Source organism: Natrix helvetica (assembly GCF_964273705.1).
Source record: "Natrix helvetica genome assembly, chromosome: Z".
Classification (NCBI taxonomy): Eukaryota; Metazoa; Chordata; class Lepidosauria; order Squamata; family Natricidae; genus Natrix; species Natrix helvetica.
Genome location: NC_138554.1, coordinates 81284913 through 81305838, shown reverse-complemented (window position 1 = coordinate 81305838; position 20926 = coordinate 81284913). Strand labels below are relative to the sequence as shown.

Here is a 20926-nt window from a genome sequence, read left to right as displayed (position 1 = left end):
TGTCATAAATACATGCTAGTTGCCATATATTCAAATTTTGATCATGTGACCATGCAAATGCTGTGATGGTTGTAAGTGCGGGACCTATCTATAAATCACTGTTCACTGTGACCATTCAAATAGTGGCTAAACAAATGATTGTAAGTTGAGGAGTATCAGTACTTGTCTAAAATTGCTTTTTTAAAATCTAATTTTCCCCTTTGTCAAGTTGTTATGAGGTGTCCTTAATACAACAGAAATATTCCTTCAACAAATTACAATAAGTCACATAAAGAGCCTCGTTGTTCTTTCCATCCATGCTGTCCCTGAGCCATCAAGATCCTTCCTGAAGGGAATTCAGAATGGATCCTTATTTCTACCTTAGAAAATAGAGAATACTGGGTCATGTGAATAACAGTTGCAAATGATAGTATTGATAAAACAAATCATCCATTTCCTGGTACAGGATTTTCCTACTCTAATTGACTCTTGGCACCCAATTCCATTATTTAACAAAAGCCTAAGACTAAACCAGAAAAAAATTGCACTTCTGTAAAAATCTTAATGCAATGAAAATTACATCTGTATAAAAATTAAGCTTAGGGTTAAGTGCAAGTATTTAGGTATTTTTTTGCTGTTGCTGACTCCTGTAGTTGTCCGGGTGTACATGTTTCACAGCCAAGTCCAGGCATATACCTGTTACGCCAGGTCCAGATTCTCATTTTGGATTTTACCCTAGTGGACTTTATGAAACAACTTCTGAAATGACTTGTGGTTTAGCTGATTGGAATATTAGATTGGAAAGCCACTTCAGGTTGAGACTAGGTGTTGTTGAGTAAAACTGGAATGGGTTGAACTTGCATTAACTCTGAATACCTGTGGCATTATGGCACATTGGACTGCTTAGTCGCGTTGGTTGATGATCTCTGGAGGGCCAGAGATAGAGGTTGTTCCTCTATCCTGGTCCTATTAGACCTCTCGGCGGCTTTTGATACCATCGACCATGGTATCCTATTGCGCCGGTTGGAGGGGATGGGAGTCGGAGGTACCGTTTTGCGGTGGTTCGGCTCCTACCTCTCCGACCGGAAGCAATGTGTGTTGACAAGGGGACAGAGGTCGACCCTGAGGCCACTCACTTGTAGAGTGCCACAGGGGTCGGTCCTCTCGCCTCTCCTGTTCAACACATATGTGAAGCCGCTGGGTGAGATCATCCGTGGTTTTGGGGTTGAGTATCACCTCTACGCTGATGATACTCAGCTGTATATTTCAACCCCAAACCACCCCAACGAGGCTGTCAAAGTGATGTCCCGGTGTTTGGAAGCCGTCGGGGTCTGGATGGGGGACAACAGACTTAAACTCAACCCCTCCAAGACTGAGTGGCTGTGGCTACCGGCACCTCGGTTCAGCCAGCTGATTCCATCGCTGGCCATAGGGGGCGAACAATTGCCCCCTGTGGAACGGGCGCGCAATTTGGGCGTCCTCCTTGATGCCCGGCTGTCAATGGATGACCATGTGGCAGTCGTGGCGAGGGGGGCGTTCCACCAGGTTCGCCTGGTGCGCCAATTGCGCCCCCTACTGGACCGGGATGCCCTACGCACGGTCACTCATGCGCTGGTGACGTCCCGCCTGGATTACTGCAACGCTCTCTACATGGGGCTGCCCTTGGGATGCGCCCGGAGACTGCAGTTAGTTCAGAACGCAGCCGCGCGGGCTGTGATGGGGAGTACGAGGTACTCCCACGTAACACCTCTCCTGCGCGAGCTGCACTGGCTACCTGTGGTTTTTCGGGTGCGTTTCAAGGTGCTGATTACCATCTTTAAAGCGCTCCATGGCACGGGACCTAGTTACTTGCGGGATCGCATCCTCCCACATACATCCCTGCGGCCAATTCGCTCACACAGGGAGGGACTTCTCCTGGTGCCGTCCACTAGGCAATGCCAATGGGCGACACCAAGGAGTAGGGCCTTCTCTGTGATGGGCCCAACCCTCTGGAATGACCTCCCCCCTGACATTAGAACCACTACTGACCTCCGCTCCTTCCGGCAAAAATTGAAGACCCACCTGTTCCGATTAGCAGGCCTGGCATAATCACAACTGTCCCTCCTGGCAAATGTTTTATCAACTGGTTATTTTTAGGGGTATTGTTTTTAATATTGTGTCTATTTTAGGGGTTTAAAACTTATATTTATATTAGCTTTGTACAGTTCTTTTAATTACATTTTAACCTCCTCCATGCCAACTGTACATATTTAACTTTTTATTGTATTTTGTTATATTCTGCACGGACTGTACACCGCCCCGAGTCCCTTTTGGGAGAGGGGGCGGTCTAGAAGCATCAAATATAAATAAATAAATAAATAAATTAGTATCTGACAGCAGGAACAGCTGTGATTATAGCTGTGTGGGTGGTTGTTGGATTGATTCCTTCACCAGGAAGGTTGAGGGTAATAGCTGGACACACCAAAGATTGCACATTGGATCTAATTTTTGTCTTAGGACAAGATATTTGCCATTGGAATACATTACTGCCAGTTTTATCATGGTCAGATCACTCTGACTACATTCAGACCGCTATGTGCTGTTCCAGAGGGCATGCATTGTTACAGAAAAGCATGCTTATAGACCATAGGTGGAGGGAGGGATCAATAATAGCAAACTGAAAAGTAGTCAGAGTGATCTGACCATGATAAAAACTCTCCTCTCCTCCTTGAAGACCTGGTTCTTCTCCCAGGCTTTGGTGACTGCAGAACTCCTCTAGGATGGTGCATATATGAGATTGAAATAAGTATAAAGTACCTTCACATTAACCAATTTTTCTGATTGTTTTTATTCTTTATTTTTATTGTTTGCTGCCTGAAGTCACCTAGAGTCAGGTGGTCTTATAAATATAATTTAAGATTATAAATATATGTTTTCTACTGAAAGCAACTAATAGGATTGAGACTAAAATCTGCACTATTATAACTAATATTTTTACCTCTGAGTACAATGAAAATAAATTTCTTACCTTAATGTCCTCTGATTTTTTAATAAATTTTGTAGACCAAGAAGACCTTCTTTTCTCTCTGACCAGTTTGAGCTTGCACAGCGGTTAAGGACCTCAGCAACATCTTCTGTCTGTCGCATGTAGGTGGGTATTGTGCCATTTCGGGAGCTATAGGATCTTTCTGAGCAGGCACTGGAAGCATCACTGTTAGCATCATCATCGGAGTACATTCCATAAGATTCATACCTCCTTCGAACGGGCTTTTTCTATTATACAGAAAAGTAATAATAAGATAAACAATGGCAAAACAAGCTTCTTTTTTCAGACAGTTCAGAGGTTCAGTTTTCCAGCTCCTACTATTATCTTCAGGCATCATTAAAAAGAGGAAATACTTATTGTTATTTATCTGCAAAAGGAAATATTTAAACTAAAGGTCTAATTAAAATGACATTATCCCAATCATTATTATAACAACTATAGGTAAGATAAAACACAGCATATGTTCTAGTGATTTCACATTATAGTTTGTCCTGCTGGGGCTGCATTACTTAAAAAAAAACCCATACAGACAAATATTTGGAATTTATTTAAATTTAATTTACATTTAAACCCATATATACCTATTTAGAATGTTTTGGTAATTTAAAACATATATGTAGAATATAAATCCTATTTATCAAAATAGTGTTTTGTTTATATATTATAAAGTTTGGGATATATATTAATAGGAAAACAATAATAGTTATACCTTTGTCCGAATGTCTCCTAACAGCTGAGAGCATTATAGAAAAAACAAAGGTTATGAATATAAACATTGAGTAGCTTGTTAGCAAATATACTAAGCAGGTAGAATCAGAATACAGAGAGAGGGGAGGGAGGGAGGGAGTCTTAAGACATAGTCTTAAGAAAAACATGCTTATATAAATAAAAAAGAGATATACTAACATTTATTAGGAAAGGAGCATCATTTAACTTGGCAGAATCAATAATCAAATTAGACAATAAAAGATAAAGCATAAGAAAATAAAAATCCTACTTTGTTATCCCCACAAAAGCATACCAAAGCATCTGCTACTGCTTCCTCAACATCCGAGCCTGTGTTTAAGACACGCATGGCACTAACTGATGAAGACAATCGGCTTGATTGACTAATTCCAAAACCTGAAATAAACAGCAGAAAGAAACAATTAATTTGACTGGATTTAGAAAGTTTAATTTATTATTTTTAAAAATGGAAATATAATATTTATTTGGAAAGTAACAAATATCTGAAATATATAAATTCTACCCCTTTTGGTTCCTTACTACTAATCCCAGATGACATTTGATTTATTAAGTCAGGAAAGTGTAATAGGCTCTAATCTAGACAATGTTAATATATGCATATGAAGCAATTATATCTGCAGCTAAAATTCTCCTTCAGTTTTTCAAAAGTACCTTTATTGTTAGAGGTGAAAATGACATTTTAAAGGATTTGCTATAGTAAAAACTGTAAAGAAAGCTTGATCTAATACCAATTTCCAATATCCAATTTAAGTATATAAATTGTAGCATTTACATGATGAAGTCAGCTATGTATCATTATTTTCTCCTTCTCCTCCCTGAAAAGAACCATGTTTATTAAATTGAGTTCCCAAAATATCCTCATACAATTAAATTGCACTGTAATGTTGACACTTAAATGCAAATGTAAATGCATGTTATTTTACAGTTATTTTACTGTGGCTTTTATAATATCAAAACAAAATTCTATCGATAGCCTAATTATATAGGAACTCAGAGACTGACAACTTATAGAATCTCTTATTAAAATGTGTTCAGTCTTGTGTTTACTGGTTTAGAAATTATGAACCATATTAAGGAACTTGGTCAATATAAGCTATATCACAGTGTATGTAAAAGCAACATGCATTAATAAAGCTTTAGAAATAAAGAATGAAACAAAAAAGGGCAAAATTCATCTCAAATTAGGAGGAGAAAACGTTTAGGGTATATGGAATGAAAGCAATGTTTCATATACTTCAATTATCCCAAAATTATGAATGAAAGCTAATGTAGAAAACAATAAAAATAGACTTTATGAGAAACCAAATATGGTAAAAAGTAATCCAGGATGATGGCATAACTGATAGCAAAGAGTACTCATCCTTCACCTGTAGCCCCATAAACATCTGGAGAGTAGAGAGCACCAGTAGATCTGGAGTGATGCCTGGAAGCTACAATAACAGGATCATATGAACTCTCTCTGTTATTATAATAATACAGAACAGGAAAACTGCAGAGAAAGCAATGAAGCAAGTTCTAGGCAAAGTGAGAAATCAGGCTACCTCTGGAGACTGATTTTCAAAGTGAATAGTAATTAAGGGTGAAATTACAATGAGTCTTTGTTGTGGGACAACTAAAACAACTTATAGCTCTTATGGTCAACTACTTGTATCCAACTTTCTGCCAAGGTATATTCAGAACTGGGCTACTGAAAAGTGTTCAGAAATACTGTTAGTGGAAAATCAGTATAAAATAGTAACAGGGCTAGTGGCTGAAATAAATATGTTTACAGGACTCTGTGATTATTTGAAGTAGATGCAAAGGAGACTGTAAGTGATATTGGGGATGGAAAGATAATTATTTATCTAATTGGATTTAAGATATATATGCTATAGGAACTGATCAAACTACAAGGAAGACAAAAACTAAAAGTCATATGGGCACTGCTATGTTGTTTCTCTGACAAGAATATGGAACTCATTGCTACAGAATTCATGAGGAATTTATCTCTCCTACCTTATTTGGCTAGGTCTTATCCCTCCAAACTTTTCAGATCAGCTAAGCTTAATTACATTGCAAAGCTTGAAATGGCAGGGGTTATTCACAGAAACACCTTTGAAGCAGGTGGAGTGCAAGAACCGGTTTAAAAGATTGGGTCCCTGATGATTGCATCTACCAGCCAATTTACACACAAAATGAGTCAAAGCAATGAAATAGATGTGATTTTTTTTTTAAAAATAAAAATTAGCTCCTTAGCTACTTTATATATAGATTACTATATTTTTCCGAGTACAAGATGCAACTCCCCCCCCCAAGAGAGGGTGAAAATCTGGGTGTGTCTTATACACTGAAGGTAGCCCTGCCCACCCACCAGCACCCTTTGGCCTCTGCCTCCCAGCAATTTACCTCTTTGCAGCAAACTGAGAAAATGGGGCTTGCGGAGACTGCAATAGGCTATGGCAATCGCTGCAGCCTGAAACAGCTGACCATCGGGGAGCCGGTGCTTAAACTGAAATTGAAAGTGAAACTTTCTGTTTGCTGCAATGAGGCAAATTGCTGGGAGGCAGAGGCACATTTTTTTCTTCTAATCAGGCTAAACTGAAACAGACTGTTTGCTGTTTTCTGCAAGGAGGTGTCAATAACTATAAATGCCTATATAATGTTCAAATTATTACTTATTTTTTAAAGACTGCTTTATTATTGTTCTAAACAACTTAACAAAATGAAGAAGCTTTTTAAAATAAATGCTTGATCTGGAGGCCCAGTGCTATTGTATCTTCTTTTAAATAGCAGAGAATAATGTATACTTCCAGAAAGCCACATCAATTTTAACAACATCTGTACAAGTATAGTTTGAAATGTAACACTATAAACAGTGTATATCTTATGTATTGTTTGCTGTTTGCTGCAAGGAGGCAAATTGATGGGAGGCAGAGGCAGATTTTTTCCCCCTTGTTTTCCTCCCCAAAAGCTAGGTGCATCTTATACTTCGGAGCGTCTTATACTCTGAAAAATACGGTAAGTGGCATGTAAGTGACAGTGGATACTATCATTTCACTTATTATTGTGGCTACTGAATGAAAAACAAGGGTGTAGCAGTCTTGTCTATGTTCTCTTGGTTGTCTATGTAATATTTAATCTATGACTCTCTCAGAACATATCACTTGGAACTATTTTATGAAAAAAACAGACTAGTCCTTGACTTACAACCATCTGTTTGGTAGCTGTTTGCAAATATGACAAAATTGAAAAAAGTGACTCATAACCACTTCTCACACCTATGAATACTGCACCCCTGTGGTCATGTGATAAAAACTGGCATGTATTTACAATGGTTGCAGTATCCTGGGGTCACATGATCACCACCTGCAACCTTCTCAAAGGGTTTCCAACAAGTAAAATCAATAGTGAAAGCCAAATTTACTTTATGACCATTGTAAAAAAGGCTGTAAACTCAGCTGAACTCAATAACCACCTATTTAGTAATGGAAGTTCCAGTTCCTACTGTGGTTGTAAGTCAAGGACTACCTATAAAAACCATTTCTAGACTTGCTTATACCCTAAAACAGAGTAATAAAGTGCAAAGCAATTTATAATTTTATAAAGAAGATGCAGGAGTTGGAAATAATCAGCTTTAAATGTTGGCATGGAACCATATTCTTTGTTGTTAAAATACTATTATAATTTTTATTTAGTTTAAGTGTTTCTAAGTAATATTCACTTCATTGCAGACTCTGCAGAAGATAAGGACGTACTGTTCACCTTAGAAATTTACAGACAATACCATTGAAGTTCTTGTTAAATTTGTAAAGTATATTGAAACAAAAATGGATTGAATCAAATTTTGCGAGATAACATACATAATTAATATGTGATTTAATTCATCATATAAATCTAGTGTACCATGCAAATCATAAAAACAATTTAGCCACAATTGATTAAAACAAGTGTAGCAAAAGCACAGTGACTATTTTTCATTGTTTAAAATACAATCTGCTGCAGTCAAAATTAACAAATGGATATAAAATATACTACATTATATTTTTATGTGTGCACAGGTAGTCATATATTCAATTCCTATGATTCTATGTATCTTTTTATTAGAAAGAAACACTACATATTATTTTTCTGAATTAAAAGCAACTAAATCTTGAGATATTAATTAAAATATGTTCATAAGCAGGTGTCAAGGAGTGCCATTGTACCGATGGATTTCACATACAAAAAATGATGCTTTTAAATGGTATTTAAAACCTGTTGTAGGCCTTTTTTTCCTGAAAAAAGATAAAAAAATAAAACTATGCATTTAAAAAAAAGAAATATTGATAGCTTTAATCAATAATACTTAAATCAAACTTGTGACATTAAAATATAACTACAAGGAATAATATTTTTGTTAATTCAGTATTAATATGATTTCTTAGAAATCAGAAACACAAGTCAATAATTATTATGTGATGTAATGAACCAGTTAACAGGTTAGCATGTTATGTGTTAAAAAGAATGAACACTGGAAAGTATGCCAGAATCATAAAATGAAATACCGAGTTTGAATACCTATGTAAGATTTGCCCATTAAGTAGTAGGATAAAAAAAAATCAAATTGCTAATCATTATTCTATTCCTGTTATGTGATTATGTCATTTGTCATTATATGGCAGTAATATGATATAAAATAACCTGATATAAAATTGCAGTCTGATTTTCATCAGAAACATATATATTGAAGAAATTACCGATGTATGCAACAGAAGTTTAGAATTACTTATGCATATACCTTTGGATTGTGCAATTACTCTACAATTCCATAGGAAATTTTTAAGCTCTTCAGATGGATACATTTCTTCAGCCAAAGTAGGCAAATCACATGTCTTTTATATGGGCAAATATTTACTTGTTATTTTTACTTCAGCTTATATTAGCAGATAATCAGGAACAAACAACCATGCATAACAAGCTCTCCATGTACTTACCAAGGGGTGCAAAAGAGCGGACAGGGCTTGTATCCCTGCTACTTTCCCGACTGGCTTCCCTACTGCATCCCTGACTTACACTAGGTCGAGGAATGCGACTACCTCGAGCTAGTATGATTCAGGGGACAGATCAACCGCAGCACAAAAAGGGAAAAACACAGAAAAAATCATATTTTAATGCAATCCCAAGTATTTTTACTTTGTATAATACCGAGCATTCTTAAAGCACTATAATTTATATATTTAAAATCTACGAATATATATACATATACATATACATATACATATACATATACATATACATATACATATACATATACATATATATATATATATATATATATATATATATATATGCTGGTTTTGTTGTATTCGGGTCTTTTCCCGTGTAAGGTTGAGATTGCCCAGAGAGAAATCTTCCAGATACCCCAAACTCTATGGACCCCCCAAGATACACAAAGAAGGAACACCACTCAGACCCATAGTCAGCTCCATAGGCTCACCTCTACAGAACCTTGCCAAATTCCTCGCCAAACAACTCCAACCCTACGCAGAATCCATCACCTCAAACGTACAAAACTCACTCCACTTCATAGAAACAATAAAGAAACAAAACTTACAACCCAGTGACCTACTTGTGAGTTTCGACGTCATATCCCTCTTCACCCAGGTGCCCATAAAAGAAGCCTTGACAGCCATCCCAAAAAAACACAACCCCCCTAAACACATCCTAGACCTGACCAACCACTGCCTAACCAACACATACTTCATCCATAATGGACAAAGATACAAACAGATAGAAGGAGCACCCATGGGATCACCCCTCTCTCCTGTCATTGCAAACTTATACATGGAACATTTTGAAACCAATGCCTTAGACAAATCTGAACACAAACCCAAACTCTGGCTTAGATATGTTGATGACACTTTCGTGATCTGGCCACATGGAAAAGAAAAACTGGACAACTTCCTCACACATCTCAACAACCTACACCCCAAAATACAATTCACCATGGAAATAGAAGCAAACAACCAACTTCCCTTTCTGGATGTCCTAATCTACAAAAAACCCAATGGCTCCCTAGGACACAACATCTACCGGGAAAAAACACACACCAACCGCTACTTAAATGCACAATCCCATCACCACCCTGCACAGATCAACTCTGTAGCCAAGACCCTCATCTCCAGAACCAAACGCCTAGCCGACAAAGACCACCTGAAAACTGAATTACACAAACTCACAAATGTATTAATCTCCAATGGATTCCAAAGAAAAACAATCACCAACCTAATCCAAAAGGAGACTCCCCCAAAAAACCAAGATACAGAACAGGAAAATGGCATCGCCCTCCTCCCTTACATCAAAGGCACCACAGATAAAATCAGCAAAATTCTCCACAAGCACAATATCAGGACAGCCTTCACCACTGACCAAAAAATAGCCAACATCTTAAGAAACCCCAAAGACAAAATCCAGCTAGAAAACCAAGGAGTCTACGAAATACCATGCAAAATCTGCCCAGCAATATACATAGGACAAACAAACAGGAGAATAAATGCACGCGTCACAGAACACAAAAATGCAGTAAGAAAAAAAGAAAAAACTTCTTCCCTTTTCCAACACCTTAAAGCTACAGGACACGAAATCAATTTTGAAGGAGCCAGGTTAATCTCCAAAACAGAACACCTCCACAAGAGAATAATCATGGAAGCCATTGAAATAGAGAAACACCCCCACAGCATGAACAAACGTGATGATACCTCCCGCCTACCAAACATCTGGAAACCAGCCCTAGCCAACAAATGAACACCCCCACCACCCAAGCCGTTAAAATACAAAACAACAATGCACACACAACCTGCACCAATCAGCACCAATCTACCAATCATGATACAACCACACAACCAATCATTCCACTTACTGAAACAAAGCCACCACCCCATCCCCTCCCACCAAGACTTACAGAAAGACGGCAGCTCCGTTCCCATTTTAAGCCCACAGCTTGAAATTAGCTCTCATCAGCTAGCCATACCCTTACTGGGATTTGAACCTGGGCTGTATTATATACAACACAAATATATATAAAAAAGGCAACATTAAAAATAAAAATATGGTTTTCTGCCTGCATGGTCTTCTGTGATGAGCCGAAGGACAGAAAGAGGGAGTAGTGACCTTCCTCCCATATTTAGGCATACCAGGGGTTGTAACACAAATACATATACATATACATATACATATACGTATACGTATACGTATACGTATATGTATATGATGTATATGTATATGTATATGTATATATATATATTTGTATTTGTGCTGATAAATAAATAAAGGGAGACTAGTATAGATCCATTTCAAGCTATTTAGCTATATATATCACTCGCCATCTTCAGGCTGGTGTTTTCGGCTTCGTGCTTGTGCGAGTAAGGTGAGGTCGGAGCTGTCGTCTTTCTATAAATCTTGGTTTGTGTGTGTAGAGTGCTGGCTTTGTTGCTGTAAGTGGGTTGATTGGCTGTGTAGTTGCATCCTGATTGGTAGATGGAGTTGATCCATCTACATATATAGGTGTGTTACAACCCCTGGTATGCCCAAATATGGGAGGGAACACACTGTTTCCCTTTGTCTGTCTTATTTATCAGCACAAATACAACACATACACACACACACACACACGCACACACAAACATATATAGTGTCACAACCCCTGGTATGCCCAAATATGGGAGGGAACACACTGTTTCCCTTTGTCTGTCTTTCGACTCACTCCAGGAGACCATCCAGGCAGAAAAGCATATTTTTAATGTTGCCTTTGTTATAGCTTTGTTGTATTTGTGCTGATAAATAAATAAAGGGAGACTTGTATAGATCTATTTCAAGCTATTTAGCTCTCATCAGCTAGCCATATCCCAGTTCAAATCCCAGTAAGGGTATGGCTAGCTGATGAGAGCTAAATAGCTTGAAATAGATCTATACTAGTCTCCATTTATTTATCAGCACAAATACAACACACACACACACACACATTTTTGCTGATAAATAAATGAAGGGAGACTAGTATAGATCTATTTCAAGCCATTTAGCTCTCATCAGCTAGCCATAAGCACCTGGGTACTTTGATAGAAAAAAAAACACTTAATCACTCCCTTGCTCAAGCTGATAAAGGGGAACTTGTAGCTTAGAGGTTAATACAACTGCCTAATATGTAAGCAACCCAAATTCGAATCCCAGTAAGGGTATGACTAGCTGATGAGAGCTAAATAGCTTGAAATAGATCTATACTAGTCTCCCTTCATTTATTTATCAGCAAAAATGTAATACAAAATGGTTTATCGTCTAAGTGACTGCCTGGAAGACTCCTGGAGTGGGGCTATTTGCTTACAGTGAATATAGGAGATAATCCCAGAAAAATGTCCTGACTTGATAAACTAGTTATAGATGAATGATGTATGAATCAACATTAAACATATAACTATCTTCAGGGAAAATAGACGATATTACTATATCTATATACTTGTTTATCAATTCAGATAAAATGATATACACATTAATGTGGTTTCATAATTACTTTCAAAATTTTAAGAATTGTTAAGTTTAAAAAAATATATAAAGTAGTGCTTATAAACTTGTTCCATCACAGGGTTAATTATATTAAGCTGCAGAGACAAAACTTATATTTATGCTTTAAAATAAACCTGAGTGATATCTGTAAAAATGAACATTTATGTTTTCTTCTCCCAATGCAATACTAATCTCAGAAACTAAAAAGGCAGAATCAATAGCATTTTAGTTACATGTTCAGGAAATTTGTGTTCTTTCATTCTAGGACTGTCATTCTAGGATTGTGCTGTGTTGCAAGGCCATGGTGTGTGTGTGCATGTGCGTGCTAGAGATGGCACGATAATTTTACCTGGATGGTGCTGAAATGATTAGCCTAAATTTTAGCAAAATGACAGAATTTGCGCTTAGCAGACTTATTTTAGGCCTTAGTGTGAAGTATTCTGCTGCTGAAAATTACTATTTTGGTAGCATATTGCAAGAATTTTGTGAGATGAGGCATAGCTTGTCTTTCCTATTTTCAGTCGTTATGTGTGACACATAATAGTGTAACCTCTGCTGGCTATAATGAACAAATCTTACCAACAGACAATCTTGAAGGACTTGCTTCTCTGCTGCATCCTTGGCTTCGAGGAATCTTGCTCCGTTTTTGTGCTGTTGCAGGGCTAACTAGTACTCTCTGAATACCTGTATTCATAGTTGAAAGTGTAGTTGTAGTCAAAACTCTTCCAGGAGAACCAGAACGGCTTCCAGCTGAAGGCAAAGAAAACGTTTTACAATTCTATTATGTAGAACAAGTTTGAATTGCCTAGAAGACTTTGAAGAAATTTTTTATAACCTAGAAAAGTATATTATTTAACATCTAGTCAGCAAGTATTGTCAATTCATGTCCAAAAATGCATTTAATTGTTTTGCGTTTTAACATGAAATTAAATGATTCTCATTTTGTTTTATCCCCAGAAGTATTAGGAATATCTTACCAGTATAAATATCATTACCAGCTACTATTTTCAGGACTCTAATACATTTGAAACAAAACAGATCTAACAAGACTTATTGGGTGCCATTATTTTCCTCATATTCCACTTTTGAATATAATTTTACCACTATTCAATCAGTTCTGAAACTGGTGAAATTGGTAAACAGCTTCCGAATTCCTGTGAGGTGAAGTAGATTAACAAGAAAACGTGTGTTTAGAAAATTTAATGTTTTGAGTTGTATACAAATATTCATGTATTTATGAATTTACTTTTACCATAACTGTTTATTAGAACTTTGCAATACTTGGAAATTTCACAAAATCTACTATAATATAGTATTTTTTGTATTTTTATTTTTGGATCCTTAAGCCTCTATATAAGAAGTAGGAAACTTGTAAGTTTCCAATATTGTAAAATCTTCTAGGTAGATTGGCCTTGTCTTTTCAGCATAATCGTAAAATTAAATAAAAGCAACTTTATGAACATAATTTGTAAGCAACTTGATAGAAAATTTAAAAAGAAGTCTAAGAACAAGCTTGAGATGGAATGTGCTTCCAGGTAGAGATTTATTAGTAATTTGAAGACGTGTTTAACTATTGTAATTTGGAAATGAAGCAGCAATCCTGAATACATATCTTCCTAAATATTCACCATGACTTGAGCAGGCATTGCAGCAGAACATTGACTGCGAATGTAAATGCAGATCTAGCAGCAGCAAGCAAACCCTCTGATTAAAAAAACAGCAAATATATATTTTTATCAGCCTAGTTACAAGTTCCTGTGAAAAGCTTTTAAAATACCATCTTTAGGAAGATATGTAGAAAATGATCAAGACTTCACCAATTTAAAGATAGTCCATATATAAGCTTCACCAATCTCTCTCTCTCTCTGCATGAGGGAAGGAGAGAGGAAGGGAGGGAGAGGGGGGGCAATAAACCCCATGAAAGCTGATGCGGCAAGGCATGCAAATGTTATGTGATCATTATTTTTGCAGTGATAATACAAAAGCATTTCCCAAACTGTACACATTTTCAGGTTTATATGTTTTATGAAATTCAACATGGCTCTAATGTTGCTATGAAAACAGCAATCAGGGACTAATTTTGGATCTACTAGTAAACATTTGGAATTTCGTAGTAGATCAACAAAAATGGTAAAGTATCAACTTAATTAACGTCTTTGTAAAAATTAGTCTGCTACATTTAAAATATTTCTAAATAAATGAGAAATGTTTTTTGCACTAGGGTTCATTTGGTAGTCCTGAAAGTTTTAATATAAAACAAAGCAGATCCAAGACAGATAAATCCTAGCTGAATTGAACCGAACGGACACAACAGTCTTTCTGAAAGGAGACAAAATAAGTACATATAATCAGCCCTATTGCCTCACTAAATGGATATAAAACCATTTGCTGTCTAAAAAACCATTGAGATTTTTCTATTTTTTGTTTCAGAAACAGGAATGTAGTTTTCAGAAGTTTGGGAAATAATATATGCTCTTTTATATAGGAGTCTATGCAGCAGAAAAATGATATATATCAAACCAGATATAAGAATATATACGTTGTAGACCTTTTAAAATGCATGAAAACTGATCAGGGAATTAGGACAACATTCAGATAATTTGAAGAATGCAAACCTATTCCTATTTTCCTAGATTACCATTCGGCAGGGGAGCAGAGGTCGACCCTGAGGCCGCTCACTTGTGGGGTGCCGCAGGGGTCGGTCCTCTCACCTCTCCTGTTCAACACATACATGAGGCCGCTGGGCGAGATCATCCGTGGTTTTGGGGTGGGATACCATCTGTACGCTGATGATACACAGCTGTACATTTCCACTCCAAACCACCCCAACGAGGCCGTCGAAGTGATGTCCCGGTGTTTGGAAGCCATACGGGTCTGGATGGGAGACAACAGACTCAGACTCAACCCCTCCAAGACGGAGTGGCTGTGGCTACCGGCCTCCCGGTTCAACCAGTGCATTCCATCGCTGGCCATTGGGGGCGAGCAACTGGCCCCCGTGGAGCGGGCGCACAATTTGGGCATCCTCCTTGACGCCCGGCTGTCTATGGATGACCATGTGGCAGCCGTGGCGAGGGGGGCATTCCACCAAGTTCGCCTGGTGCGCCAATTGCGCCCCCTATTGGACCGGGATGCCCTCCGCACAGTCACTCATGCGCTGGTGACGTCTCGCCTGGACTACTGTAACGCTCTCTACATGGGGCTCCCCTTGAGATGCACCCGGAGACTGCAACTGGTCCAGAATGCGGCCGCGCGGGCAATCATGGGGAGAATGAGGTTCTCCCATATAACACCTCTCCTGCGCGAGCTGCACTGGCTCCCTGTGGTCTACCGGGTGCGCTTCAAGGTGTTAGTTACCATCTTCAAAGTGCTCCATGGCACAGGACCTAGCTATCTGCGGGATCGCATTCTGCCCCATACATCCCTGCGACCAATTCGCTCTCACAGAGAGGGACTCCTCCGGGTGCCATCCACCAGGCAGTGTCAGAGGGCGGTGCCCAGGAATAGGGCCTTCTCTGTGATGGGCCCAGCCCTTTGGAATGACCTCCCCCCAGATATCAGGACAACGACAGATCTCTGCTCCTTCCGCACGAAACTCAAAACCCACCTGTTCCAACTAGCCAGCCTGGCTTAACTAGAACTTTCTAACCTCCCTGGCAATTTTAATATTTTAATATTTTAAACGTAAATTTTGGGGTTTTTAACTGTTTTAATTGTTTTAATTTATTGTTATTTATTTGAACCTAGTGGCTTCCATTTGTATTTGACTGTTAAATATTGATGTCACCTCCTCCATGCCACACTTGTATTTTGATTTAATTGTACGTCGCCCCGAGTCCCTTTGTGGAGAGGGGGCGACTGATAAATCGAAATAAATAAATAAAATAAATAAATAAATCAAATCACGGTATTATTTCTAAACACACAAGATGAGGGTTGTAAAAAGCAACTGAAAATTGATCAAATCTGATTTTTTGTCTTTTCAAATACATATGTAACATTTTTTACCAAGGCTGCAATTGTGCACTAACTACCATATTTTTCAGAGGTTTTGCACTCTGCAGACCTCCCCCAAATGGCCCATTTTTCGAAAAAATGGGGCCGTTTTTTGAAAAAAAAAAAGAGGCATGCATACCCTTTAGGAGGCTTGTAAAATGTTCCTAGGGCAGTGATGGCGAACCTATGGCACGCGTGCCACAGGTGGCACGCGGAGCCATTTGTCAGGGCACGTGAGGCGCTGCCCTTTCAGCCTTTTTTAAAGCCATTTTTTGCCCTCCCCAGGCTCCAGAGGTTTTATAGGAGCCTGGGGAGGGAAAAAAGAGCCATCCATGCCCGGGCCCCCGGAGGCCCTCCGGAGGCTTCATGAGCTTCCCTAAAACCTCCAGAGCACAAAAAACTGGCCCTACGGGCAAACTGGAAGTTTGGGAACGGACTTCCTGTTTGCTCAGAGGGTCATTTTGACTGCTCCGGAGGCTTCAGGGAAGCCTCTTGAAGGTCCCTGAAGCCTTCGGAGCGCTTAAAACGACCCTCCGAACTAAGTGGAAGTGACTTCCGGTTTGCTCAGAGGGTCATTTTGACTGCTTCAGAGGCTTCAGGGAAGCCTCCTGAAGGTCCTAAAGCCTCCGGAGGGCTTCCGGGGAGGCGGGGGAGGCTGTTTTTGCCCTCCCCATGCTCCTATAAAGCCTCTGGAGCCTGGGGGAGGGTGAAAAAAGCATGTAAAAATGGGGAGGTCGCACCTGTAGTGCGCGCATGTGCACTGGGGGGGTCACACATTGCATTATGGGTGCGGCACGCCTGCACACGACCGCCCTGCACACACCCCACTTATGGCACGCGAGCCAAAAAAGGTTCGCCATCACTGTCCTAGGGGCTGGGTGGGGGGGCAAAAATGAGGATAAAACAGCCTGTTTTTCGCTCATTTCTGCCCTCCCCAGCCCCCAGAAGCACTCTGAAAGCCTCCTAAAGGCTATGCACGGCCATTTTTGCAAAGGGGGCTGGGTTTTGGGAGGCAAAAAATGCTGTATTCAGTCTATAAGATGTATCCAGATTTTCACCCTCTTTTTTGAGGGAAAACGGTGTATCTTATACTCCGAAAAATACAGTATTTACTTTTAATTTATTTCAAATTGTTTACTAGAAGTATTGTGAGAACACCGTGCAGACCATAAACTGAATCTTCACACATAAAGTATGTTTGATTGAAATATATGACAATATTATTTTCCTTGATTAGAATAATTGGAAAAAAACTTATAGCATCACAAATGTGTCCCTAATCCCTCCTTTTGAGCTATTCTCAATATAGTTTTGATTCTTCACATATGATTACTATTTTTGGGCCTGAAACATATTTCTTGTATATCCAAATACGCAATGTTTCTGCTGAATAGTGTCCTACAATAGATGGTCAAACAAGAATGCACAGACAAAATAAAAAAAAAACTTACCACCAGACTGTGGATTAGCAGACTGTGATCCTAAACAAGTGTAAAGGCAGGAATATGACAAGGGTTTAAAATCCATGAAGAGGGAGGGAGCAGAGCAGGTTAATAATGAAAGGTGAATGGAAATAAAAAAGCTTTAATCAGTTCATATAAAAAGCTGGAAATGCCACAAGAAGGTTAGGGCTAAGAGCAGTGCATTTAATACCTTGCACCAAGCTCAGCTGCTGTATAATTACAATTTTTCAGCTCTTGAACAATGAACTGTAAAGCAATGAATTTAACTGAAATGTCACATCAAACAGATGAAAGCTCTAACGAAAGTGTCTAATAGGTACAGAAAAATAGTATTATATCTTTTGTTCTATAGAATCCAATGAAAGAAAATGAAAGCGTAGGAGGGAATTCCATATCTGACATTCATGCAAAAATAAAATAGTAACTAAATATGGCTGTCCAGTTTTTTAAATATCTACCTGCACTTGTTGAATCATTATCTGAATGAGTCTGCATTTGTAAATATGACAGGAAAAATAATTATGCTTCCATATTGTTAATTTTCTTATACCCTTAATGAAAACTGTTGTACAAAACTATGCATATGCAGGCTGATTCCAGCATTACTTGTACCCACAAGACTCCAACTCCTGACTGAAGTAAATATTCTGGCATTGACAAATGATACATGAGTTATGCCAGAGTTAATGAAAACATGCAGAGGGTATGATGGCATGGGTAAAGGTTTGCTAGTCTCAAGGATATTAAGTTGATTATCTCGACTAAATAATCTCTATATTGAGTAATGAATATGTTTTATTTCATTAACAAGTGGAGTTGTGCTAGATTTATTCCTAGAAGCAGACAACTTAGGAAAAATCCACCCACCTGGGCAGAATAATCAATTACTCAAAGAGGTGATCATTTGTGCAATTGCTTTAATTTAGATTGCTGCACCAAAAAGGAGTAAAAAGCTTCTTTAAATGAATGTTGAAAGTATCCACCCAATCCTACTCCTTCTCTGATAAAACTGCTGAGTCTTTGAACCTGCTGTTCCACATAAATTCAAAATATGCTTCATTCTTTCAAATTTCAACACAAGCTTAAATATTTGGAAGGTTTCAGGGTAATTTTGAGAAAAATAGCTGCTGAAATTGCGTATACATTTTTGTACACTGGCTACAGTATAAAAACAGTTGATTACCATTTTCACCTTAATTTTATCAAATTAATTATTTTGAAATAAGACTAGAAATCTGAACTGCTTTAATATCAAAATAATGTTGTTTTAGTTTATTATTTAGTACATATATTACCCTTGGCATGATTGAGGTTTTTAACTTTCTAAAAAGATAAAGTTAAAATATTCAGAGTACAATATTAATCAATTACATATTTTTTTTAAAAAAATGCTTATAATAAAATACATAAAAACCAACTAAAAAGATACAAAAGAAATAATACAAATAAGTAAATGCCAACAATCACAACTCAAATGTTCCTCTCAGTACATATAGTCCTCATTTAGTGATTGCTAAGTGAAGATTAACTGGCATTTGTTTTAAGAAGTTTATAAAAAATTAATAAAGTAGGGGCTGACTGTATTTCAGGAGGAAGGATAATCCACAAAAAGGAAAACATCTCTACAACCTTCTAATTTCTTTCTGTGTTTGTTTCTATCCTACAAAAATATTATCCTTAAACTGAGTGTTTGTATGTTTTGTATTTTGTTCCTTTGTTTTATACTTTTAACCAAAGGTAACATTTCAGAATTGCTAATACAAGTTATTATCCAATAAGTAAATAAATCCATGCTGGGAGAGGCTGTATTGATTGCATAAATCAGTGCCTGAGCTAATTCAGAGTCAAACCAAATCAAAACCAGCACTTTTAGATAATCTATGTTGGTGTGTGTCAGCAAGCAACTGGACCTTTAATATTAGTTTCCATGTGATTTTTAAAGCAAGTACACAGCAATAATCCAAGCAAATGTTCCAAATAAGGCTGAACTGGCACCGCATATCTTGGCAAAGAATCATCAGCCAGTGTCTACCTGCCCTTCTAGCAATGATTATAAACCTAGGACTGCTAGCCATGAATCTGCTCATTTAGGAGTAGTGTTAGTTCATCAAAAGACAATATAAGAGACATTAAACATCCATGATCGATAAACAATAACTATTTCTCATGAGTCTGCTTTATCTGACTCTCTCAGAACCTCTAGACTATGTGTCAAAAACTGGAGCTGGATACTGGGTCTCAAACTGATGGATGATCACTCTAGCAGTTTCATGTAGATATTAAAAAGTAGGTAGAGAGGATTGAGCACTTTGACACTCCACCAAGGTTCATTGCTCCTACAGCCAGAGTCTAGAATTGCCCATTGAATAAGAAACAAATTTTTTGTAAAACTGTGCCTACAGCCTTCAATCCCTACAGGCTACTCAGAAGAATACTATGATGGATGGTGTTGAAAAGTTCTGAAAAATATAAAAGAACCAGAAGGAATATATTTCTCCATCCAGATCATAATGAGGGCTACCTGTAAAAGCAACCCACACTTCAGTGTTAGGCCCAAGCTTAAAACTTGATTGAATAAAACTGAATCTGCTCCCTAAACATGCTTATAGCAGATTATTGAATCTCCATAATCTTCCCCCAAAAGGGAAGGTTGGACATTTGGCAATTGTTATCTAATATAAATGGTTCCAAGAAAAACTTATTATAGAAGAAGTGCTTTCATTGCATTTCCTACATTACTTCCTGCATCCAGTACAATAGATCAAATTCAGACTCCCTAAGGAGCTACGGTGGGGCAAAAATCAAACCCATAAATAGTTAGAGACAAAACAGCACTATATCCATTTTACAGGTGAGAAACAGACCCATATAATATAGCCAGATATTGTCAGAGTCAAGATTCTGATGAATATCACTGACTTTATTGGCAATGCTTAATATTAATTGGCAGTGCTATTTGTCCTAGTTGCCAGATTTACTTGTTACCCTTTCCTAGCAGAAGCTAGGACTTCTAAACAAGTCTGATCAATAGTCTGATGATGCAATATTGATGAAGGAAGTTTCACCTTCCTTACTTGTGAAATGGTGTAAGCTTGATTCATACCCACATTCAATCAGATTTGTTTTGCTGTGCCATCTCTGGAAGGGAAAAATCCGCAATTAACCAACAGACAGGCTGCTGGGTACAATCATATCAAGTGCTTGG

At 37.9% G+C, this 20926-nt stretch overlaps 1 protein-coding gene across 5 annotated transcripts in view; it reads right to left on the bottom strand.

Moving 5' to 3' along the window:
• CLASP2 (cytoplasmic linker associated protein 2) overlaps positions 1 to 20926 on the bottom strand; it is a 340309-nt gene that overhangs the window by 49825 nt on the left and 269558 nt on the right. For 4 of the 5 annotated variants that reach the window (XM_081933452.1, XM_081933454.1, XM_081933453.1 and 1 more), the window contains 6 exons: positions 12845 to 13015; positions 8704 to 8811; positions 5119 to 5181; positions 4026 to 4126; positions 3714 to 3737; positions 2987 to 3231 (listed from right to left, as the gene is read on the bottom strand). In XM_081933452.1, coding sequence (XP_081789578.1) covers positions 2987 to 3231; positions 3714 to 3737; positions 4026 to 4126; positions 5119 to 5181; positions 8704 to 8811; positions 12845 to 13015 — 712 coding nt within the window. The remainder of the gene's footprint in view (positions 1 to 2986; positions 3232 to 3713; positions 3738 to 4025; positions 4127 to 5118; positions 5182 to 8703; positions 8812 to 12844; positions 13016 to 20926) is intronic. The other variant, XM_081933456.1, reaches the window with a different exon arrangement.